The sequence below is a fragment of the Madurella fahalii genome, assembly GCF_045866475.1.
Source record: "Madurella fahalii IFM 68171 DNA, scaffold_3, whole genome shotgun sequence".
Classification (NCBI taxonomy): domain Eukaryota; kingdom Fungi; phylum Ascomycota; class Sordariomycetes; order Sordariales; genus Madurella; species Madurella fahalii.
Window position 1 is genome coordinate 4,511,890 of NW_027263973.1, and position 24,205 is coordinate 4,536,094.

General features: G+C 54.5%; 6 protein-coding genes across 6 annotated transcripts; 4 read left to right on the forward strand and 2 right to left on the reverse strand.

The window, feature by feature from the left end:
* Nucleotides 1-1,070: 1,070 nt before the first annotated feature.
* On the forward strand, nucleotides 1,071-1,715 carry MFIFM68171_06727 (uncharacterized protein; the record flags this gene model as incomplete). The annotated part of the gene is made up of 2 exons (XM_071062147.1): nucleotides 1,071-1,134; nucleotides 1,189-1,715. The coding sequence occupies 2 exons, from the start codon at nucleotides 1,071-1,073 to the stop codon at nucleotides 1,713-1,715; spliced, it is 591 nt and encodes a 196-aa protein (XP_070918248.1).
* A 1,970-nt stretch (nucleotides 1,716-3,685) lies between these two features.
* Nucleotides 3,686-5,311, forward strand: MFIFM68171_06728 (MFS general substrate transporter; the record flags this gene model as incomplete). Its single annotated transcript, XM_071062148.1, has 1 exon — nucleotides 3,686-5,311. One exon carries the CDS (start codon nucleotides 3,686-3,688, stop codon nucleotides 5,309-5,311), a length of 1,626 nt encoding a protein of 541 aa, XP_070918249.1.
* A 1,319-nt stretch (nucleotides 5,312-6,630) lies between these two features.
* Nucleotides 6,631-12,351, forward strand: MFIFM68171_06729 (uncharacterized protein; the record flags this gene model as incomplete). Its single annotated transcript, XM_071062149.1, has 2 exons — nucleotides 6,631-12,096; nucleotides 12,160-12,351. 2 exons carry the CDS (start codon nucleotides 6,631-6,633, stop codon nucleotides 12,349-12,351), a joined length of 5,658 nt encoding a protein of 1,885 aa, XP_070918250.1.
* Nucleotides 12,352-12,730: 379 nt separating this feature from the next.
* On the reverse strand, nucleotides 12,731-13,888 carry MFIFM68171_06730 (GRF-type domain-containing protein; the record flags this gene model as incomplete). Its single annotated transcript, XM_071062150.1, has 1 exon — nucleotides 12,731-13,888. One exon carries the CDS (start codon nucleotides 13,886-13,888, stop codon nucleotides 12,731-12,733), a length of 1,158 nt encoding a protein of 385 aa, XP_070918251.1.
* Nucleotides 13,889-20,037: 6,149 nt separating this feature from the next.
* MFIFM68171_06731 (uncharacterized protein) lies at nucleotides 20,038-21,437 on the reverse strand (the record flags this gene model as incomplete). Its single annotated transcript, XM_071062151.1, has 3 exons — nucleotides 20,038-20,620; nucleotides 20,688-21,340; nucleotides 21,408-21,437. 3 exons carry the CDS (start codon nucleotides 21,435-21,437, stop codon nucleotides 20,038-20,040), a joined length of 1,266 nt encoding a protein of 421 aa, XP_070918252.1.
* Nucleotides 21,438-22,649: 1,212 nt separating this feature from the next.
* Nucleotides 22,650-24,023, forward strand: MFIFM68171_06732 (Rhodopsin domain-containing protein; the record flags this gene model as incomplete). Its single annotated transcript, XM_071062152.1, has 4 exons — nucleotides 22,650-22,958; nucleotides 23,035-23,408; nucleotides 23,466-23,524; nucleotides 23,584-24,023. The coding sequence occupies 4 exons, from the start codon at nucleotides 22,650-22,652 to the stop codon at nucleotides 24,021-24,023; spliced, it is 1,182 nt and encodes a 393-aa protein (XP_070918253.1).
* Nucleotides 24,024-24,205: the final 182 nt, after the last annotated feature.

Here is a 24,205-nt window from a genome sequence, read left to right on the forward strand (position 1 = left end):
GAGCCTTTCCTGAGGATGGAAGAGGATAAAGAGTTCAGGGGACAGGAGTGGGTAATGTTGAAAGAAGGTCCTGGGGAAGATGCTTACTCCCTATCATCACCACCTCCAAAGAGGAGAACTGCAAAGGGCGGGGTAATGCGTATCACTGGTTTATGTCTCCCGTCTCTGGATGCAACCGTGTCAGTCGAGGTGCGCTATCCGTGTGTACCTATGAAGGTGGTGGCTTAAGGAAGCGGCGGATATGCTGGTGTGCGGGCGTCTGGAATCGGGAATGGGGCTGTACACCAATCAGATATTGCAGTCTTTGTGTATAGCTACTGGTAAGGCAACTCTGCCTTTCTCCCCCCCAACCCTTCGCCCATATGCCGACGCCTCCTTACCGCCATCTTTCTAAACCCCGCAATTATCGTCATTCTGCTACCTCAAATCCTATCATATGCAACGCAACCCCACGGCCGTTGGCGCGTAATCTCATGACTGAACTTGCATTCTGCGCTGGCAAGTGAGAAGTGTGAATGCAGCGGTGGTAAGACCCGATCGCCATATTAGACGCGGAGGCATTTTCGTCTTCTCCATCCTCAACCACTAGAATTTGAGAACCATAGAGAATATCATGTCGGCCCGGTATAGCACCTTCCAAAACATGTTAATCATGCAGATCCAGAGGTCTACATGAGACAGAAAGGATCTACCGGTATCGGCGTCATTGAAATCTAGACTACGCCATGGCGGGGGAGAAGAGAACGTTGCAGACTACCTTAGAAAGTGAGGCCTGCACATCAACATGCAGACTCTCCGCCGTATCCGATGCAGAGATGCCGCGGGGGAGAGAAAGGAATTGGTTTGGCCCAGAAGGTAACTCCAAAGGCCGCTTGCCCGTCGCGGAAAAGGACGTAAAGGGTTCTCTCTCGCGCAAGTCTTGAGTAACTGGATCGAAGTACTTGTATTCGCGACACCCTCGCAGAGTTGCTGCTCTTAGCCCTTCCCTGTATGCTCCCTAGCAACATCATCGACTCCCTGAACCTCACATCAAACCTTCACATTTGTTCAAACCGGAATTTACTATCACCATGAAGACTTCCTTCATCCTCACCGCGTTTGTTCAGGCCGCCGCCGTCTTTGGTGCCGCACTACGTGAGTTTAACTCTCCTTTGCTTGTGCCAACGTTGAGTTGACACGCAACACCAGCTGCATCGGACTCGGTTGCTGCTCGCTCCCCTCAGCCAGAACCTGAAGAGAATTGGAACGCAGCAGCTTGGTCCAACTTCGTCAAGTCCTACGTCGACGGCGCCGAAGCCACGGCCAAGCGCGACGAGAATTGGAATGCGGCCGCCTGGTCCAACTTCGTCAAGTCATATGTTGACGGCGCCGAAGCCATAGCCAAGCGCGACGGAAACTGGAACGCAGCAGCATGGTCCAACTTCGTCAAGTCCTACGTCGACGGCGCCGAAGCCACGGCGAAGCGCGACGAGAATTGGAACGCAGCAGCTTGGTCCAACTTCGTCAAGTCATATGTTGACGGCGCCGAAGCCATAGCCAAGCGCGACGGAAACTGGAACGCGGCTGCCTGGTCCAACTTCGTCAAGTCCTACGTCGACGGCGCCGAAGCCGCGGCGAAGCGCGACGAGAATTGGAACGCAGCAGCTTGGTCCAACTTCGTCAAGTCATACGTTGACGGCGCCGAAGCCATCGCCAAGCGCGATGGGGAGAACTAGGACACGGCCGCAGCAGTCCGACTTTGGTCAGAGACTCTTGCCAATTCTTAGACTTTCTCATTGGGATCTTTCGGGAGCCCCTGGCTTTGCTCGAAAGGAGTCCGCGGGGGGAAGGGGGGAAGGGGGTTGTGTGGGGCCAGTTAGGGTATAATCTTTACTGCAAGAGTAAACACAGTCGTTTCCAGGTTCGCAGGAGCACACAGCCGGACAGATATTTCTCGCTCACTTAGTCCCTTCTCATTGAACGAGCTTGTTAACCCACTAATATGTTTGCCACGCACCAAGTGATTGCATGCAGTCATGTCTGTTTCCAGGAGGATGACGGAATCTGCGGGCTGACCTGGTCTGATTCAGCGTACCAAGTCTCGCTGGCCCATCAGGTGCCGATCTTGACCAGGGCAGGGAAAGATTCCAGAACGTCGCCTTCAACTGTACATAGTATGTATATTTTCAACGTCTCGGTCTTTAAATCCGACGTTGTGTTCGCAGTACGTATACTGTGTTACTACGTATCGTTCGCTTCCCTTGAAACGAAAGGTGTGTTACACAGCAGCTATCCCGCCGTGCCCCTTACCCGGTGGCAGTGATCCTCCCTTGGCGCGAGCCCAGTGTACTGATGAGCAACTATCAACCTGGATCATGCATTCGCGGCTGCGTCTCGATTAGGGATTATTATTCGTTGCAGGACCTTGCATTCTGCCTTGCTGAGAGCCGCACCCGAGGGAATGTGTGGCGGCGGGGTTGCGACATTGTCTCTACGGATCTGCAAACGGGATCTGGCGGGCATCTCGGGCCTTGCCCCAATGAGTTAGCATAGGCAGTTAGCCGCAGGTATGTGCCTTAAGCAAAACTAGGGCTGGCCTTATTCCCGCAACGTTGAATTGCATCCCGGGTGGAGTTTGGCACGATCCGTGCCTTAAACATCGGAAGGATCGGATCCTGGTATTGTTGAGGTGCGCCGGATATTGTGCCATTTGCAGCGACGGGCGTGAACATGGGATGTAGACGCACACCTGATTGGTGCTCGGCCAATGTTGTTAAGGTCTGCGCGAGGCAGTAATAGCCGCGGCTAGTGTGTAGGGCATACGCCGCAGCGGTAAGTGTAAGTGTAAATTATGTTTATGCTTACTCCCCCTCAAATAGCAGAGATGCTCATCGCTGGTTGTCTTGGCCAAGCCGTAACCTGACGAGTCAAAACCGGGCGTGATTTCCAAGGGCTACTACAGCGGCGGGAGATGCCAGGGACCCCCACATCAGGTGGCATTGACTTGTGCTCCGTATTCTTAAAAGTTTGCTACGTCAGCACTATATTTTTCTTAGGCATACAAGATCTGTGACGCGGCGCCACTCCCGCGCGGGGAACGCGCACCGCCGCCGTGCCCAGCGTGGAGCCATGCCGCTTGTATGCTACGCCATCCGCACACAAAGACTAAGCAGGACCCGTTATTTCTGTTTTCGGTAACTGCGGGTAACCATGTAGAGTCTCCTCAGTGTGTTGTAAGGGTCATGTGTACAGTACATACCCCCCGGACGGCAATACTACCTATAGTAGGGGTCAACAAATGGCTGCTCAATCCCACTGTTACCTGGCCCCCCCAGGGGTTATGCACTACTACCTTCCCGTTTAGAGGCTATCGGATTAATCCGAAAAGTGCGAGATCCCAACAGCAAGCATGTTGTTCTCGCACTCTTGGATGATCGACTGGGCTGTGACCCACCTATAGCACAGCGGATGCCGCCAGGATCTGCCCGGAACAAGTCCCGGCCTGTGGACTGAGACATGTAAGCGGCTGGCCGTGGCAAGGCTGCATACGCAGACTGCAGGTTATAGTTCGCCTAGCAGCGTCCGCTGTGTCCGCTCTTGGCCCTCAACCGACAGATACTTACTGCCTCCCCATTCCTACCTACCCGCATACGCCACACGTAACGCCATTGACATCGCGATCCCAACATCCCACCATTCAGTCGACATGGCCTCCACGACTTCTACCGACGGTGCCGTGACCGACTCGGATTCCCCCCACCAGCCCTCGCATTCCGCCCGGGGCCCGCGCCCAATCGTGCACCGCTACCTAACCTTCTCCACCGATCTCACCTCTGTACCCCATCCCATACCCGACAGCATCAACCGTGACCACCGCCACTCCCAGCACGATGCCATCCGAAGGAAGTTCTCAGACCCGCAAGCCTGGACCCCGCTCCGCAAATCCCTCGTCACGTACCTCTCCTGCCTCGCCACCTTTGTGACCACCTACACCCCGGGCGCCTACGCAGCGGGCTTCGGGGCGTACCGCGTCGAGTGGCCCGGCCTGTCGTCGACGGCGGTGTACGCCGGCATCACGCTCTTCACGCTGTGCTTCGCCGCCGCGCCCATGATGCTCGCCTCCCTGTCCGAGCTGGCCGGGCGCCGCCCGCTGTTCCTCGCCGCCGGCGTCGTCTTCCTCGCCAGCCAGCTCGGCTCCGGCGTCACCGCCTCCTTCGCTGGCCTGCTGGCCACCAGGGCCCTGGCCGGCCTGAGCTGCTCCGTCTTCAGCACCGTCGTCGGCGGCGTCCTCAGCGACATGTACCAAGCGAGGGAGAGGAACACGGCCATGGCCATCTTCACGGGCGCGGCGCTGTGCGGGACCGGGGTCGGCCCGATGGTGTCCGGCGTGGTGGTGGAGAGGCTGGGGTGGAGGTGGATTTACTACGTGCAGACGATCAGCTGTGGGGTGGTTGTTGGGCTGCTGGTGCTGTTCTTTCCTGAGACCAGGGGCAGCGTGCTGCTGAGTAGGAGAGCAAGGGCGCTGAATAAGTGGTATGATGCGCTCGAGGGCGAGGGTGGGCTGGAGGCCAAGGGGACAACTGTGCGGTGGAAGGTAAAGGCGGACAAGGAGAGGGAGACGGTAGGGAGGATGCTCAAAACGTCAGTGGTGAGGCCGATGCAGCTGCTCTTTACGGAGAGCGTGGTGTTTTGGTTTTCGCTCTGGATGAGCTTCGCGTGGACCATTCTCTACCTCACTTTCGAGGTGGTCCCGCTCATGTTTGCCCGCGCCTACGACTTCTCGCCGCAGGAGAGCGGGTTGGTGTTCTTGTCCGTGTGCGTTGCCTCCATCTTGGGTACTGCCGGGGCCGTCTGGCAGGAGAAGCTTCTGTTGACGTCCGAGCTGAAGCTCGTCGCCCGGTTTCAGGGGCAGCCCGAGGCTCGACTGTTGTTCGCCTGTGGCCAGAGCATCCTCTTGCCCGCTGGCCTGTTCTGGCTGGGTGCCACAGCTTCCCCCGCAGTCCACTGGATTGTCCCTGCAGTTGCTGTTGGGTGCTTGACGCTGGGCATCTTCAGCGTTTACTTGGCCGTCTTCAACTATCTCGCTGACACCTACCACACCTACGCAAGCTCGGCCATTGCTGCCCAGGCGTTTACTCGCAACGTATTTGCCGCCTGTCTGCCGCTGGCAGCCGAGCCCATGCTGGACCGCCTGGGATTTGTAAGTACAGGCTCCCTCTTGGGCGGCGTGGGCCTTGGACTCAGCGCCGTGCCTTGGGTGCTGGTTTTGTGGGGACCACGGATCCGCAAGAGGAGCAAACTCCTGGATCCGGACCCCCAGATACTGGGCTAAGACGTTTGCATAGGGTATCATGACCCTATGGCGTCCAGAACTTGGAATACATTTTTTGCCTTATGTGGAACCGTGAATAAAGCCTACATAGGTAGTAATTACGACAGCAGACCCCTGATCCAACCTTGGGACCCATCCCAAGGTTGATCATCTTGGCGCGAGCCGCGTAGCAACGGAGTCCAACGGAGAATATGTAGCGAGCTGTTGCCATATCGGCAGCTTTAACTAACTTACGTAAGGGCCAGTTAAGTGATTTTACACTTGATCCGCGTAAGTCACCGTTCCTATACATGCATTCCTGCGGCACTTTCACAATAGCACGCAAGCGAGCTCAGCACGATTTCCGAGATTAAATTAGTCAATTCTCACTGCCGATTCTGTCAGTCAGTACAGCGCCGGAATGGGAAATGATGTCCCAACACGTGTGGCGATTAAAACGCGACTGGTGGTCCCTAGCTCCCGCCGTTCTGGTCGCTTACTAGATGCTCGTGATTGTAATGGGGGTCCGGTGGTCAGTAATCGCTAAACTGGCAGCCCTGCTTACTACGAGTCAATATGAAGATCCCAGCAGATCTCTTCAAAGGTGAGGATGTGGGGTGAGTCATAGTCTAACGTAACTGGCTGGGTTGTAATTATAAGACCGCTCGATTTCCGGTAACGGCTTTACGAAACCTTCTGTAATGGTCTATGACTGCATCGGGCGCATTCCCCGACACCAGCATATTCAGCATACCCAGCAATATCTGCAACGCGTGAGCGTATTCTGATACCCTCGGCTGTCCCACAACCGACCGCTGTAAGGTCCATCCGTGAAGGATCACCCGCATGCAGCTGCCGACAAGGACCTTGTGATGGTTGCAAACCATGGCGGGGTATCGATAGGATTCTACCGTGGTCGCTTCCCACTCTTGGCCAGGTCATCAAAGAGGGGGGGGGGGGGCTTTGCCACGGATATTGGCATACTCAGACCAGAATGACAGCTGCAATGTAGAGCTGGAAAGGGGTTCAATCTTGGTTTGTAACTCTATCGAAAGTGCGGGTGATGGTGACAGCAGCAGCCCCCGTCATCCCAATCTCACGGACTAGGACCACTCGGCGAAGAGCGGTGAGAGAATACGTCGACTGCAACGTAGCCGTGATGGCATCATGTCCAAGGCCAAGGGAGGTGGGGCGAGCGCCGATTCGGCACAAACCTTCAGCTCTGGAAGTCAAGGAGTGGCAGGAATTGGTGAGAAGGACGCCTTATATATAGCAATTGTGCTGGATGAACCCGTTTAATGAATCAGAGAGCCATCATCCTTGAACCGCATTTTGCAGCCATGGCATCGCCTCTGAACGCTACTATCATCCAGTCAGCTGAGCTTTTTCAGTCTGCCCCGTCTATTTCGCTGCTCACTTCATCGAAACGAACATCATCCTCGTCCTCCTTGAGTGATGCATCCAAAGGGCCCTGGTCATCGTCGGCGAGCATTTCCCCGGAGACTCCCGATTCTGAGCTTGGCCAACCAATCAGTCCCCTAGAGTTCTGGCAGACACAAACCGTCCCACCGGTCTCTTGCCTGTCGTTCAGCCTCGCTCGTGTGACACTTGATGATGTCAAACACGGCCCGGCAGCAGCCAAGCCAGCCTGGCGCAAACTCCGAGTTGGGCAAGACCAGTGCCATGCCTCTCGCGTTTTAACCGCATTGTCATTGATCTCTACTGCGGGTGCCGAAGCTAATGAGGTCGGCTTTGCCGTATCTTTGGGGCATCCGACGAATATCCTACCCTTTCGCGTGACCAGCAACGCCGACACAACGATCCGGGAACTATTGGAGGAAGTCGAGGCTACCTTGACCTCGACTGTCAGGTACTGGCACGCGCCACCTCCATGCCAGACACCAGGGCACCCGCAGTTTGATATCGTTCTTGATCTCTGCGGTTTCCCCGAAGCCCCTGGGAATGGTTACACCACTCCCGGTAGCGACCAGAAACCCCATCTCCTGTTAAAATCGTGTTTTGATCATGACAACACGACCGCCAGATTGGAGGCGAACTACGACCCAGTCTATGTCACGCGCGACAGTGCGGTAGCTCTCCTCTACCAGCTCGATGAAATTCTCTATCAGCTCGCCACGAAGCCTCCTACCAGCAATGTCAATAAACTCAACCGTCTAAGCCACAAAGACCTCGTCCAGATCCGGGCCTGGAAGAGAGCTGACATCGAGAATCTTCCGCTACCACCCTCCACATGTGTGCACGACACGGTGGCATCATGGGCCAGGAGAACTCCAGATGCCGAGGCCATTGACGCGTGGGACGTCCGACTCAGTTTCCGGGAGCTCGATACCGTCTCTTCAGCGTTGGCTCGCTACCTCATGTCTCAGTATGGCGTGAGCCAAGGCGACAAAGTCCCGCTGCACATGGACCGCAGCGGCTTAGCAATCGTGTGCATGCTGGCTGTTGTCAAGACAGGCGCCGCCTTTGTCCCACTTGACCCTGCCAACCCGAGGGAACGCAATGAAGGCATCGTCGAAACCTGCAAGGCTGAACGAATTCTCGTGCAGCCCGGCCTCGCCGACCCCAGGCCTCTGTGCCCAAGCAAGGCGAAAACCACGCTCATCTCATGGGAACTTCTCCATAGCCTCCCCTCGGACACTACCCAGGCGCTTCCCGCCGTAACACCCGACAGTCTAGCCTACACCATCTTCACCTCCGGCAGCACCGGCCGCCCCAAGGGCGTCATGGTCGAACACCGCAACCTGAGCCATTCCCTCGCCGCCCACGGCGGATCCATCCTCCGCCAAGGCCCCGATTCCCGGGTCCTGCAGTTCGCCTCTCCGGCCTTTGACGCATGCATCACCGAGCACCTCGCGCCCCTCAGCAACGGCGGCTGCGTATGCGTCCCCGACGCCGAGGACAGAATGGCCGGCTTAGCAGGGTTCATCAATGCACATGCGGTCAATTGGTGCTTCCTAACGCCCTCGTTCGTCAAGCTGCTGAGCCCCGAAGATGTGCCCGGCCTGACGACGGTTGTGCTGGGCGGCGAGGCCATCACGAACGACTGCATCGACCGGTGGGCGGCCAGAACAAGGCTGATCAACGGCTACGGTCCGACGGAGAATACCATTGCCGCCACCGCGTGCGTGGTCGATCCGAACCCTGATACGCGGGACCGCGCGTCCATTGGGCGCGGGATAACCTGCCGGACGTGGGTGGTGGACGCGGAGGACCATACTCGGCTGGTGCCGATAGGCGAGATTGGAGAGCTGGTGCTGCAAGGCCCGTCCGTGGCGCGGGGCTACCTTGACGACGAGGAAAAGACAAGGGCGGCTTTTGTGGACGTGCCATGGTGGGGTCTGAATGACGACGGAGAGGGCGTCCCCGACAGGGTGTATAAGACTGGCGACTTGGTGAGATACCTCGCCGACGGCTCGCTGTACTACCTCGGCCGGAAGGACACGCAGGTCAAGGTGCGCGGGCAAAGGTTAGAGTTGTCTGAAGTCGAGCTTCAAATCCCGCGAGACAAGATTCCGCACGCTATTGCTTCTGTCCCTAAAGGCGGTGCCTATGCGGGAGCGCTTGTGGTGGTCATGGCGGCTGAGTCTGCGCCCGGCTCTGCGGCTGGCGGTGGGATTCAGCTCCTAGAGGGGGAAGTGGCACAGTGGGCGCTCGATGCCGCCGCAGAGGCCAGGGGGATACTCTCCACCGTGCTGCCCGTGTTTGCGGTGCCCGATATTTGGCTGCCAATCCAGACCATGCCACTCAACACGTCGGCTAAGGCGGACCGCCAGGCCATCGCCCGCTGGTTGGAATCCATCGAGACGAGAGAGACAGGGAATGCCCCTGCTGAAGAGGGCCCAATTTGCTCGTCTCCCGAGAGCGAAACGGAAGGCATCATTCAGGACTCTTGGGCGCATGTACTCGGACTCCCCCGTGACCGTGTCGCTCTCGACTGCTCATTCCAATCCTTGGGAGGGGATTCGATCCGGGCGGTTCAAGTGCTCGGCCGCTGTCGGTCGCACAATATCCGATTCACCGTCAGACGCATCTTGGAGGGTGCATCTATTCGTCGGTTAGCTGCTGAGTCCGGAAGCCAGGACAAAGCGAATATCGCCTCGGGAGAAGAGTCGGCAGAGCTGCTACATAAGCCGTTCCCGCTCTCTCCGGTCCAGCGCATCTACGCACACCGCGCGCCAGACTCGCCGCATTACTTTAACCAGACATGTGTCGTGCGTCTAAGGGAAAAGTTCAACCCAGACCAGATATTGAGCGCTCTTATTCGACTGGTGGACGCTCATTCGATGCTCCGCGCGCGACTCGTCAAAACTAGGAGTAAGGAAGGAATTGTCTTTCAGCAAGAGATCACAAAGGACGCCAAGGCGTCGCTCTTCTTCAACCATCATGCCGTGCTTTCCCTTCAACATGCCAAGACTGTCATCCAGGAGAGTCAGCATCAAGTCGACATACAATCGGGCCCTGTAATAGTCGCTGATATGATCCAAGTCGGAGAAAACCACACGCTCCTTTCACTTGTGGTCTCTCACTTCTCCATTGACATTGTCTCATGGACAGTTATTCTCGAAGACCTCAACAGCTTGCTATGCACTTCTGAATCACCACTAGTGCCGACGTTGCCATTTCAAATATGGACTCGGCAGCAGGCAGGCGAATGGGAAGCAAGTTGGTCAAAACGGGCGACCCTGCCGTACCCCCTACCATTGGTGGACGTCGATAAAATGTGGTCCGTTAGGGCGGAGGACAACACTTACGGCAACACGATGCGAAGCGAATTCAGTCTTCCGGTTGGGGCCTTGATCGACAAGTGCCGGACGGCTTCACTCAGCGTGCTCGACCTATTCCTCGCGTCTCTCTTCCTCGGATTCGTCAAATCATTCCCCGATCGCGGTCTCGAGACTCTGTCCATCTTCAACGAGGGCCATGGGAGAGAGCCCTGGCGGGCAGAGCAAGACATTTCCCGGACGGTGGGTTGGTTCACCGCAGCTACTCCCATCGTGCTGCCTTCGACCTCGATCGCCGGGGGCTCGGGCAACCTGTGGCATACAGCACTTCGCATCCGTCATGTACGGCAGAAGGTTTTTAGTGGCGGGTTGCCGTTCCAGGCCTCTCGCAACGGATCTGAACCCATGGAAATTGTCTTCAACTACATGGGCCAGCAGCTAACATCCGACGATTCTGAGTCTGCCTTCGAGGTCCTCCCCGAGTTCCGTGGCGACGGTGGGGACCACGCGAGCGACAACATGAGGCGCTTCTCGCTTTTCGAAATCTCCGCCCAAGTAGACCACAACGGCGTGGCGCAGTTCACATTCGTGTGGCCGAAGATGGCAAAACACCAAAACGGGATCCACACCTGGATTCATCATACAAGTCAGACTCTACGGATGGGCGTACAAGAGACTTTGTCCATGCCACCCTCATGCGACATCTCGCACATGCCCGTGGACTACGACCTCTGTCTCTCCCTATTGCAACGCGCTCAGTCTATAGTCCAAAAGTCCAACTCCGGCTCTACCATCGCGAGGATGTCCCCGGCCTCAAACATACAGCGCGCCATGCTGCAAGCACAAAAGTCTGGGCCACACCCCGACGCTTACTTCGCCCGTCTTCTGCTTTCGGTGCAATCTTCCTCTAAAGAGACAGGAGTAGATCCTTGGAGGCTTATAAGAGCCTGGAAGCAAGTCGTCGCAAGACACGAAATCCTCCGCACCGCTTTCGTCGCCAGACCAGATCCCGACTCGTCCGAGTTTGACCAAGTGGTGTTAGATTCGAGCGTCAGCCCTCTCGCCGAGCATATTATCCTAGATTTCGATCTTCCCCCTTCAGACGACTCAAGCAACCTACTTCCGCTCCTGCCTGGATTCTTGCGCCAGCTCGGCAAGCATGAGCTCCCGCACACCTTTACCGTCTTCACCCCGCAGAACAACCCTCGCCAAACCTTTGTCGTCTTTGAATGCACCCACGCAATCATCGATCACCACTCGCTCCAGACCATCCTCCGCGATCTCGACGAGTTCTACCTCGACGCAAACGCCAACATCCAACCCGCCCAAGCGCCGCAGTACAGCGACTTGATCGCCTGTGCGTGCCAGGAGAATTCCAGCGCTGGCCGTTCCTCCTTCTGGACAGACCTCTTCTCCAACGGGCCGCGCCCAGCCGGACATCTCTTCCCCGCTCCTTCGACCCCCAATCGCCCCGTCGCTGGAGGTACTAGCAACACCAAGCCCGGCAACCACCGCAAGATCCCCGTCCCCCTCCCCCCAACCCTCCCCTCGGCCCTGCAATCCCTCTGCCAATGCCGCCACTCCCAGAACGTGGCGCTCACACCCGCCCTCATCTTCCGCTTCGCCTGGGCTCTCCTGCTTTCTCGCAGGCTGGGCGCCAGCACCGTCTCATTCGGGCACGTCCTCTCCGGGCGAGACGCCGTCGCGGTGGAGGGGATCGAGGGGGTGGTGGGGCCGTGCCTGAACATTGTCGGGTGCGTGGCGCGGTTCGAGTCCGGGGAGCAGACTGTGGGGGAGGTGCTGGGGGTGCTGGCGCGGCAGTTCCTCGAGGGGATGGAGGAGCAGCAGGGGTTCCTGGAGTTTGCGGGGTCCTTTGGAGGAGGCGTTGCGGGTGGTGATGGGGATGCCGGGGCTGCGCGCGGGAGCGCGGCGACGACGGCGCTGTTCGATACGCTGGTGAACTTCAGACGGCATACGGATCCGGACGGCCATGCGGCTGGGCCGGGGAGAGGGGGGAAGGAAGGGTTGGTGTTCAAGGCGCTGGAGGAAAAGGATCCGTTTGATGTGAGTGTCCTACAGTTTCTCGGGGTTTTCTTCTCGACGGAATGCTAACGCTCCCCGTCATAGTATGCCATTGTGGTGGAGATTGATCATCACGTGTCAGGCCGCATGGACCTCGCCCTCTCGGTTTGGGACGACGTGGTTGATGAGACGTTGGCGGCGGAGCTCGCGAAGGAGTACAGAGAGATCTTGACGGAGATCACTGTTCCGAGTGCTCTGGATCGGGGCATTGTGGAGCTGGCCCGTGGGCTGCATTGATTCGATAAAATAAGCTTTCTTTTGTGATGATGGTGTCGGGATTTTGTAACCTGTGGAAGGATTGTGGTATGACTTTGATAACATAAATGTTGATGCGATAAAATAGATTAGGGTTTTCTCCGTCCGCTATCCAGTCTTCAATCGTGGCCAGAAAAACAAAACCCAGCTTCGTCCCTGCCTATACATCAAAAATCCGACCTTAGATATCCGCGCTTGCCAGCCTTTTCGGCCAGGCCAGTCCCGCTAATCACTAATATGCAATAGACCGCGCTTCTCAGTGCGGCATACATCCGGACCACCCCCATCGTCATCAGCTCCGCCGTCTTCAAGGGTATCGCAGCAACCACTCCCCTCCCCATCACCCCATAAAACCAGACACTTAATAAATCACCCTCCCGCAGCACCACCCCTTCTTCTCCCTCTCTTCCTTTGCGCTCCCCGCCCCTGACAGCCCTAACCCGTCCTTCGCATCCAGCAATAGCGGCCCTTGCCGCTCCTCATCGTCCCAGCGCATGAACCGGCACCTCCCCTCGACGCAAACCCAGAACCTCTTCCCGGGCCCGCACAGCGCCCTCCGGCCAGTGATGCACTCCCGGCTGGGCACACCGCATGCGCACGCGACGTTCGTGTCGCGGACGCCCCGCATGTCGGCCCAGGTGACCCACCTGTTGCAGGGGCCGCAGCGGTAGTAGGGGCGGAGGGCGTTGCCGTTGGTGTTGGACGGCGAGACGCGGCCGAAGGAGGAGGGGCGGCGGCACGCGAGGCACGGCGGGCCGCGCATCGGGAAGGCTTTCGGGGGCTGCGACCAGAGCGTGGCGAGGGTGGTGAAGGGCAGGGAGGGCTCCGGGTGTAGGTCCGGCTGGGCTTGCGATGCTTCCTGCTCCGGGTCGGGACGGGGATCCGATTCCGACTCTGGACTGGGGTAGTAGTCGTAGTCTTCTGGCCGCCAATCGTCGCCCCGGGGAGATTGTGAGAAGAGGGATGGCGAGTGCGAGCGGGGGAAGGTAAGCGATATGTTGGGAGATGTGCGCGTCAGGGTGTAATGGGCGGCATCTGGAGGTTCTCCTTTTGGATGTGAGGTCGGTTCAATTGGTGAGAGCTCGAGTCGTGTGAGTTGCTTCTCAATCTGCTCGAGATGATGAATTGAAGACGATGCCACTGGTTTTACGACTGCCTCCCCCTGTATAACGGGGGAAGCGGGCGCTGTTACAAAGTATTCATCGTCGGACGATCCTTCTGGCCCCAGGTCCGGGTATTGGATATCTGAGTCGAACGGCGATGTATCAATCAGGGGTAGCGTCGGATACACCACTGTTAAGCTTGGGGAGTGATGCGATGGAGTTGTGGCGATGTCTAAATGACTGGGCTTTGGGACCTCCCAAATTAGAGATCGCAGATTTTCGGCATGCTCGTTCTTGGTTTTCGCCTCTGTCAACATCACGACTCCGGTGGATGCCGGGCGAACTGCGAGCCAAAGCGTGATGCGGCGCTGCTTCTGAGAAGCCGTAGAAGCGCGATACTCGCGCGTTTCCGACATGACGAGCAGGCAGCTATATCAGGGAAAAAGGTGGCGTTGGAGATGACTGGGTGTGCATGCAGTGATACGGTCGGCCTCACCGCTTAAGCGTGAACAATACAGGTATCATTTGTTAAAACTGCTGTGCCTTAGCCTTCAGGCGCCCAGACCGGTCGGCGTGATGAACCGCTTGTCCCGTACAATACGGTATTGTGATGAATTACTGGGCCGACGCCCTAGTGGCTGAATCTTGCAGAGGACCCATTTTTATTTTCATCTTCTAACGTATTTGATAAGCGAGTGCACCAGATAAGCGAATGCACCACTTTCTACGCGACGCGCCACCTCCCCACGCAACATCGACTTTTGATACGCAACCTAAGATGCCTACTACTTCAAATGAAGCCAGGGTGATCCTGGCCCTTGAAGCTCTTAAGAAGGACAAAAATCTAAGCCTCCGAGCTGCGGCTAAGATCTACAACGTACACCATACAACTCTCTTACGACGACGCGACGGCAAGCCTATACGATACGATCTTCCAGCCAATTCGCACAAGCTTACAGATCAAGAAGAGGAGGCTATTGTTCGATACATCGTCGAGCTGGATATACGAGGATTTCCGCCAAGACTATATAGTGTTGAAGATATAGCCAACCAACTGCTACGTATTCGCGACGTACCCCCTATCGGCAAACGCTAGGCATACAACTTTATATAACGCTATAAAAAGATCCGAAAGTATTAGGTACGTCGGTATAATTACTAAAGGGCTAAATACGAGGATCTAAAGGTTATTGGCGACTGGTTTGCCCTTATATAGAATACTAAGGCTAAATACGGTATTGTCGATAACGATATCTATAACTTCGACGAGATAGGGTTTATAATAGGCATCATCTACGTAGATATAGTAGTTACTACCTCGGATAGCCGTGGTAAGGCGAAGCTGGCCCAGCCTGGTAACCGTGAATTAACGACGGTAATCTAAGGCGTTAACGTACTTAGCTAGGCTATCCCTCCGTTCATTATTTTAACTATATAGTACCACCTCCTTAACTAGTATACTGAGTACGACCTCCTAGGCGAATAGCAGATTGCAACTACCGACAATAGCTGGACTACCAATAAGGTAGGCCTAGATTAGATCAAGTACTTCGACTACTATATAGCACTCCGAGTAAAGGGCAAATACCAGTTATTGATCCTCGATGGCTATGAGAGCTACTACTCGACCGAATTCGAGCTCCATTACCAGAAGAATAATATTATTACGCTCTACATACCTCCGTATTCCTCTTACCTCCTCCAGCTACTCGATATCGGCTGCTTTAGGCCGCTAAAGAAGGCGTACGGTCGCTAGGTTAAAGACTTGATACGGATATATATCACCTACGTAACCAAGCTTAAGTTCCTCTATAGCTTCTGCAAAGCCTTCTTCGCCTCTATGACGGAGAAGAATATACAGGGTGGCTTCAGAGGTGCTGGCCTTATGCCGTACGATCCAGAGAGGGTACTTTCTAAGCTAGATATACGGCTTCGTACGCCGATACCCTTAAACTCGCAGGCCGGCACACTACAACCTTGGGTATTCCAGACACCATACAACCCTCAAGAAACTAATGCGCAGTCAACGCTTATTAAGACTCGCATTACCAACTACCAAAATAGCTCCCCGACGTCGATGTTGGCTACTATGGACCAGCTTACGAAAAGTATAACGGCTATAATGTACGAGGTGGCCCTCCTTCGGTCAGAGGTTTCTGCACTCCATAAGGCCAACGAGGCACTAAGCAAGTGCCGGAGAGCTAAAAGAATACGCGTATAGTATAGAGGATCGCTTGCAGTACAAGATGTACAGAATCAATCAGGCTAGGAGGCCGTGGCGGGGGAGGTGGCGCAAGAAAAGGAGTAGGATGGTAGTGGTGCGGGGGGACGTACGAAGGTTCGGTGCTGTGGTGTGTGCGGCAAACCTGGCCATAATGCCCGTACGTGCTAAGAGGTTGCAGAAGGGTCTGATTCAGCTGTTTCTGATGTAATTGTAGTTGGTTCGTAGTGTTGATGTGTTGCAATTGAAGATAGTTGTTGTTGGTTGGTAGAAAGTGGTGCATTCGCTTGTCTGGTGCACTCGCTTATCAAATACAGTATAGGTAAGGTAACGTACCTACTGGACGGCCAACATGGCTATTAACCTTTGGATGGGATAACCAATTCCATCACCTTTTTCAGATTCTTGCTGGCTCCATTTGAGAGCTTTGCTTCCGAGGTAGTCTCCTTCTGGTCAGAGGCAACTCTATCTGCACATCTCGTTTGATTGGCCTCAGATGCTTCAACCTGCTGGACATTGGCTCGCCTGTCACCCCAGGTTGACAAGCCAATCAAATCGCAGAGGAAACCTCACGCCAGCTGGTCCAAGGCCTTTGCGAACAAAATGGGTTCTGGAGTGATAGCAAAATAAAGAACTAACTGGAAAGGATAATACTAGTGTTGTTAGATAGCTGTCCTTAACATCTATTTAACTGTAGCGGGAACCTCTGGTGCGGATGATCGGCTGAACGACCGAGGATGATCTTATGACACGGAGTAGATAAGGACCGCTTTGTGTAAATGCGCCCACCAGGAGACTTTCGATTCGTAAGGACTAGTCTCTGTCTCTATTTTTAATAACGGACGCTATTCTCAGAGACTTTGACCTATAATCCCGTATGCATTGGTACAGAGATATCGTGACGAACTTCTCCTGACGTACTTAATAACAACCACTTTACGTTTGACTGTAAAGATCGTTGTTAAATGTAAATGTATTATTAATAGCAAAGCGCTGCAGACTTACATACATATACCCATATATCCATCGAAGTAAGGAGAGGGCAAAGACAGCCTGTGGCCGGACGGACAACGTGGACAGGATGGAGAAGGCTAGGGCGACCTGAATAATAGGTCCCTGCAGCTTAAACAAGGTAAACAACTTCTGTAGATAAAGATCATTCTGGTTAGAAGAGAATTCTTTGCACACAAGAAAAGCTCTCAAATTGAGCAATGCAATGTGTGGAAAATGTGCGGAAATATGTTTCCTGTCTAAGGATCAATGGCCAAGACGGCCCCTATTAATTGTGCAATAGAAGATAGGACAGCCGCGAGTTTTAGATTCAAGAGTGTCCTAATAAGTGACTCCTTCCGATCTGACGGTCCAAGGCCCCTAGAGACAGTTTACCCCAACTGATCACAATCCCCTTAACCTCTTTGCTCCTCTGGCCTTAGCTTGCTTCTACGCCTGCATCCACATATCAACTAGGGGATTGATTTTATATACTTATTTATTATAACGTGTTTTATAAGCGAGCGGTACATATAAGCGAGCGGTACACTTTCTTGGCAAAACACGACCTTCCAACTTCTCCTACTAATTCTACTACCATTTCGCAATAGATTCCTCCTCAGTCGAATCCAGGATTATTTTAGCCCTCAAGGCTATACAAGATGATCCAAAACTTAGTCTTCGAAAGGCAGCTGCGATCTATAACGTACTACCAATGACCCTGTCTACCCGACGCGACGGTCGGCCTGCACAACACGATACTCCAGCTAATTTACGAAAACTTACGGATCTAGAGGAGTATACGATTATTCAGTATATAACTGAGCTCTGTACACGCGTATTCCCTCCTCGGCTTCGTTTTGTAGAAGATATGGCCAACTGACTGCTATACGAACGTGACGCGCCCCCTGTCGGCAAGCTCTGGGCTTACAACTTTGTCAAACGCTAACCAGAACTCCGGACGCGTTTTACGCGTAGATACGACTACTAGAGAGCTAAATGCGAAGATCCGAAGATTATTCGCGAGTGGTTTTGTTACGGGACCGGCTGAGGGCGCAGCCCCGGGTACGTGATATAAGCAAGTGGTACGCAGTGTTCAATCACGGAGTGATTGAACTGGCGGATCTTTAGTTCATTGGCAGAGTGGTTTACTGCGTGCCCTCTTACACCACCTCACAGAAAGACCTTATCAAAGGCCAGATATCCAACTACCAAGGCAGTTCTCCGACACCTATACTAGCTGCTGTAGACCAATTAGCCAAAGGTACGATAGCTGTGATGCACGAAGTGGCCCTTTTACGTACAGAGGTCTCGGCACTACGAAAGGCCAATGAGGATCTACTGGATCAAAAGGCTGTAGGTGAGCAGGTAATCCATGAAAGACTACAAAATGGTGGCAGTGCAGGGGGGTCTGGTACGAAGATTCGGTGCTGTAATCTGTGCGGCAAGCCTGGCCATAATGCACGTACATGTCAGAAGGCTGGAGAATCGTCTGATTCATCTATTTCTGGTTCAGTTATTGTTATTTCCTAGTGGTTGTGTTGTAATTTAGGAGTTGTGGGTAGATGGTGGAAAGTGTACCGCTCGCTTATATGTACCGCTCGCTTATATGTACTGCTCGCTTATAAGACACGTTAAGGGTTAAGATTTATTATTTATCAAAATTCAGGGTTTTGCATAGAACATGGTGTCCCGGACGTGGGGTCCCGTTTATCTCACCTAAGCTACCTACCTAATGGGTGGCCCAAGCCATTGTAAACGAAATCCGTACAATGTAAGGTATCCATCAAATGGAAGCTGATCGACACTAATTAGCTAGGTGTTTTTCTCTGCCCGTCACGGCCGTAAATCTTTGCAGAGCTCTCGAAAGAAGAATGGGTTTGGATAGCGGTGGACTCAACGACCATCTTTCCCAGCACTGCCGAATGAGTGGAAGTCTCAGACTCCCATATCGATTATTCCGGGTCTATGCTGAGACCAGTCCGGGTGGCGTGGTATAACCGGAGAGTCCTCAGGATGGGAGAGCCGGCAAACATCAGGGGGTGTCGGGCCGGAGGGTGCGGCTGTGCCAGGGGTTTGCGTCTCTGTGAAAGGCTAACACAATTTCGGCATTCCAACTCGTGTGGTATATAGGGGCATCGCGCGAAATGGCGCGACTAATCAGGGTGTGGCTGTTCTCGCACGGTTTACACTGCAACCAAACCTTGATGCATCGGACGGATGCATCAGACGGAGATGGCGCCACACCAATGCATTAAACAATTGTAGCATGCATGGGCACCGTATGAAACCAGAGAACCGCGCCCGCAAGTATCGCTTTTAATCTACTTGATAGGTGGTGGGTGGATGGCAAGACTCAGCCGTTTCTCAGCCAGATTTCGGGGCTGCGGATGCTTTAGCCCGGCCGACGGGCCAACCAATAGCTTAATTACCTAATTGCATGCGGTGAAACCCATGTTGGGTGTGTCAGACGGACGAATTTTGGGATGCGTGCGGCAATGGAATAAAATAGAAATCAATTTATCGCTGTAACACGACCGGATCATCTGGAACCAGGATGTGCCAAGTCGTCGGCCAAAGCCTACTTCGACTACGCCCATGAGTGACATGTCGTCTGGCGGCGTACATTGACACCAAGGACAAAGGATGCGAGAGCCCAGGTGTAAATCCTTGAGCACGTCGTAAAGAAAGGTCGGCGGGATAGCGATCGCGTCGTCGCCGTCATCCTCGAGTCCATTATGTCAATAGTGTGCCGGCCCAACTGGACAGCAAAGAAAACTGGCAAACATACTTTGACGACTCCCACGGATGCTAATGCCCGTTGGTAGTTCAGCACAAGCTGTTTAGCTGCTGTCGGAGAAGACATAGGACTCGTTGATCCTGTGAAAATAATGCTACTCACATGGCACTGGGGAAAAGACAACCGAAGAGGAGCGTGGGAAGTTGAGAGGAATGCCGATATATTACCCTCATTACGAAGTGTGCGAGTATAATGAACCTCATCTCGCTCGCATACCAGGATCACTTAGCTAGGTCTTGTGCGGAAGGTTCAGTTACTTAGTCTCGAACCATTCAGGCGCCGGCGACTGATCACTCCGTGGGTCCCCTTGCCAATCAAGGCCCCTTCATTATATCTTTTCGCTCAACGCCTAATTCCGTACTTTATACATCACAGTGTTCCGAGTGTCTCTTACGGGGAAATAACCTGTGAGCTCAGTGAGAAGGTCAATAGGAAAGGCACCTTAGCCTCGTAAATCATACCCACTGGCCCGTTAGTAACGAGAGGACGCTCCTCTATGGCACTGGGGGAAATAATCCATCGTGAATCAACGAAACGCACCTACAAACACATTCTCACTCCCTCCGCAGCTTCAACCTCACCAAAAACGCCACATAAACCCCTAGTATCTTCAAAAAATCCCACCACCCACCCAACCCAAATATCCCGAGCACCCTACTTGCCAACCACATCCTCTTTCCATAAGTCCATACCTCCCTCCCCCATTCCTCCATGCTCATCTCCCCCTTCCAGACCTTGCCCAGCGCTAAGGCATGCCTAGCGGCCTGTTCGGCAGCAACTGCAAAATGCGGTCTAAACGCGGCTAGCGCATCCCCTACAAGCACAACCTTAGCGTCCTTAAAGACGGGTTTCACCTCGCAGAGCGCGTCGTTGACCTTTGTAACAAAAGGGTGCCGCGTAGCGGCAATAAGCTCGGCATAGGGGGCCGCCATCTGCGGCAGGGTAGTAGCGAGGTGCTGCTGCCATATCTCCTGGCGGACTAGGCCCGAGGGAACAGTATTCCCATGGACGACGTTAGCGGTATCGGTTAGGACAGCGGTAAGCTCGGGCGAGGCGGCCGGGAGGTTGTAGTACCACACCCAGTTTATCAGACGGGTCCCGGGCGTGAAGGAGGGGGTATCAGGCGGAATAATATAGCTTTTATAGCGGTAAGTAAGTGCTGGCTTGAATAAAGCATAAACCAGCAAAGGAGAGCAACGCTTACCAGACGATGTAGGTATGTTTAAGGAAGTTGAACGAGGTATAGTTCTCAAAGTACTTGACAACCTCAGGGGAGACATCTCCCTCGGAGACGGTACCGCGCCAGGCGACATAGCCCGAGTATTCTTTTGTAACCGGCACTTCGAGGAGGGTTCGTACGATAGAGTGCACACCATCAGCACCGATGACAAAATCAGCGGTGAGGGACTCCTCTCTTCCATCCTGGCCCACAAAGCCCACTACAACAGTCCCATTATTGTAGTCCAGCTTTGTAACGCGCTTCCCGGCGCGGTACTCGGCACTACCGTCGCCTGGCCGGGGCGGGGGCGGGTTCGGAACCGCATCGGAGACCAGACCGTCGAAGTTGGCGCGAAGAATACGGTAAAGCAGACCCCAACTCGACTGGTGCCGGACAACATTTAGGCGCATCAGGTCCTGGTTCTTGTGGTAGGCAAGCCGGGTTGCGGCGGAGGGCGTGCAATTCCGCAAGCCCGTATCGTCGCACTGCTTGAGGAGCTCCTCGACGGCGGGCCCGAATGCGACGCCCGCCAGGTGGCTACTGCGTACGTCGCTCGGGTCCTGCTCGAGGATCACGACGTTACTGCCGTAGCGCTTGAGGTAGAGGCCATGCATCAGGCCCGCGAGGGAGCCGCCGACCTGTGGATGACGAAACTACATTAGAAATACCGTTCGGTTGGTGGCTTGTTTGGGTCTTGGGACCTACAATGATGACTGATTTCGGAAAGCTAGTCATTTTCGGGAATGAGGTTCGATAGTGCAATTGGACCGGCTGCAATCCGCGGGGGAAGATGGGGGGGGCGGGTGGATGAGGAGAGGGGTGGTGTTCAGCTCTAGTGAGGGATGCGGCCGTGGAAAAGCTTGGAGATGCAGTGTCTGGTTTGGGTCGCAGGTAAGTACCTGACTCAGGCAGGTCTGAAAAGGAAATTTGGGGCGCCTGGGGGAAGACGCAAGTGCTGACATTTAGCGGTCAGGTCTGGGCCCAGGCATCGAGGATTCGGCCATCTGGGTGAGAGTATGACAAAAAATGTTACAAAGGTGTCTGTTTGCCCTTTGGATTAAACTGTTGGACTGTCTGCCCACCTCCCCAAAAACCCGCCTGATTACAGCACTTCGAGACGCCGACCGAAGCTCGGTTAAAACGGATGGCGTTCATTGAAGCAACATGATCCGTAATTCTTAACGCAGAACTTCTGGTTGGTGCAACCGGACACGCAAGGACGGGTGGTGGGTCAATGAATATCGGCACTGGGACAGCATCACACCACAAGCCAAGAACCAAAGACACAGCAGCCGCGCCCTCCATTTCGGTTTTCAAAACTGGCCACTCTCCGCCAGGCCTCCCACCCTCAGAAGTATTGACAACCATTCACCGACATTAATGGTGGCTTGGGTAGTAAGTAGGGTACCTAAGGTACCTTAAAGAACGCGGGAATTCAGCCGTCCCGCGGCTGCTGGGCCAGTTGGTTTGCAAATTCAGAGAGCCGAGGACATGCACCTCATACTTTAACGATTATTCTTGGACAAATACATGCATTCCTGGTGGCTCCCTAATTACCACTCAGGCATATACTACCTCCAGGTGTTGGCCCTGCACGTTCCCCGCAGACCCCGGTAGCACCCCGGTACAGGGGCCCAGGTTCCAGGCACTGCGATAATCACGCCGATTACCGTCCGTCTGGCATTGCTGGTGTGGGAGGCGCGCGACTGCGGCGCTACTGGTTCAGTGCGTCAAGCTGGTTACATTAGCTAAGGGGGGTGGTGGGAGGAGGACACTATGGACATGGCCTGCAGCTTGGCGATGAGAGAGAGAAGACATACTTGTATCCGAGACTCTGCTTCGTTCGTTGCCAGACATGCAGACTACTACTCGATGCTTTTTCCCCGCCCCGTTTTTTTGCCTCTCTCTGATCTCTCTTGACGATACAGCTCGTTTAACGCACTTATCATGGTTGTACACTTGGAAGAAAATGGCCAACGCTACCTGGCAACCCTCATAGTTTGCAACGCCATCGCCGTCGCCGCTACTATTATGCGGGTCTGGTGCAAGCTGGTGCAGAGGAATAGCAGCGTCCGATCGCTCCATGCTGATGACTGGTTCATCATAGCGGCAACGGCATCCTATCTGGGCGCCGCATCTGCCGCATACTGGGGCTTGTTCACCGGAAGCCAGGGCATGGAGATCGGTGAAATCACAGCGGACCTCATGGCCTCTCCATCGCCGGTGAAGGTTAAGAAGATGCAGAACTATCTCGAGGTAAGGGGCAATTCATTACTAGTACCTCTCTCTCGATCCATCATTTGTACTAACCAAGCTTGCTTGTATCTACTAGTCCCTCTTCATCGGCATTACCATTCTCTACCTTTGCTTCTTCTTGGCCAAGATCTCCGTCTGCCTAATGTACCGCCGCATCTTCTCGACGCCGCAGTTCCGGAAGGCGTGTTTGATCCTGATGGCCGTCTCGACCGCATGGTTCATTGCAACCCAAGTCGCGAATCTCGTCATGTGCATACCAATAGAGTCGTTCTGGATCCGGACCATGCCCGGCAGATGCCTCAACTTCAACCTCTTCTCCCTGATTACTGGCATCGCCGACATTGTCATCGACACGGCTATCTTGCTCCTGCCCGTACGAGCCGTTATCTCCCTTCAGATGCCAAGGAGAACCAAGATCATGGTCTCGGGCATCTTCCTGCTCGGTGGCTTGTAAGTCAAGGCACGTGGAATGTTCCGTGCCATCCATAAACTGACGGGAGCGTCTAGTGCCATTCTGACCAGCATCCTCCGCGTGGCCTACCAATATCAGCCCGGCGGATACTATGGCAAGAAGCCCATTCCCGAAGTCCGCATGAGCCCTTTTTCTCTAACTTTGAGCATGTAGTCAGCTTCAGCAAAGCCGAGTTGTGGCTCAATATCCATGCCGCCATCACTATCCTGTGCGCCTGCCTTCCGGTATGCAAGCCGGTTAGAGACCTCTTGGGCAGATTCATTGTCACCATCCGCGACAAATATTATGGATCATCCAAGCGGTTTCTCCTCGGTGGCTCGAGAGGGCTACGTGTTGGCAGCTCAAAGAACTCGACCGACGGCGACTCTCAGGGCTACGACATGGGCAGCCAAGACCCAAAGCGCGTCTACCCGTCCCACACCGTATATCAGCATCCGACCAAGGGATCATCGTCGACCAGGGAACTCGTTCTGACGCATCCTAACATTGGGCACCAGGCTGGAGCCAAACGGAGCGACGAGTCAGCGGGAGTGAATGCGGTGCCGGTCCCGCCCCAAGGTATTGCCCGGACCACCAGGGTAGAAATTGTCTAGATTACTACTGGCTCGCCTTGCGGCGAATGGGCAGTGGTGCTTCGGCACCGGACGCGTGTTGGCCTGAAAATGCTCTATGACTGTCTGGTACACGGGAGATGCAGAAAAACGGTTTGTCAAGCGTCGTGTAGTATAATTAGGTAAACTGTATAATAATTAACCCGCCAATGGTATATTGTCAA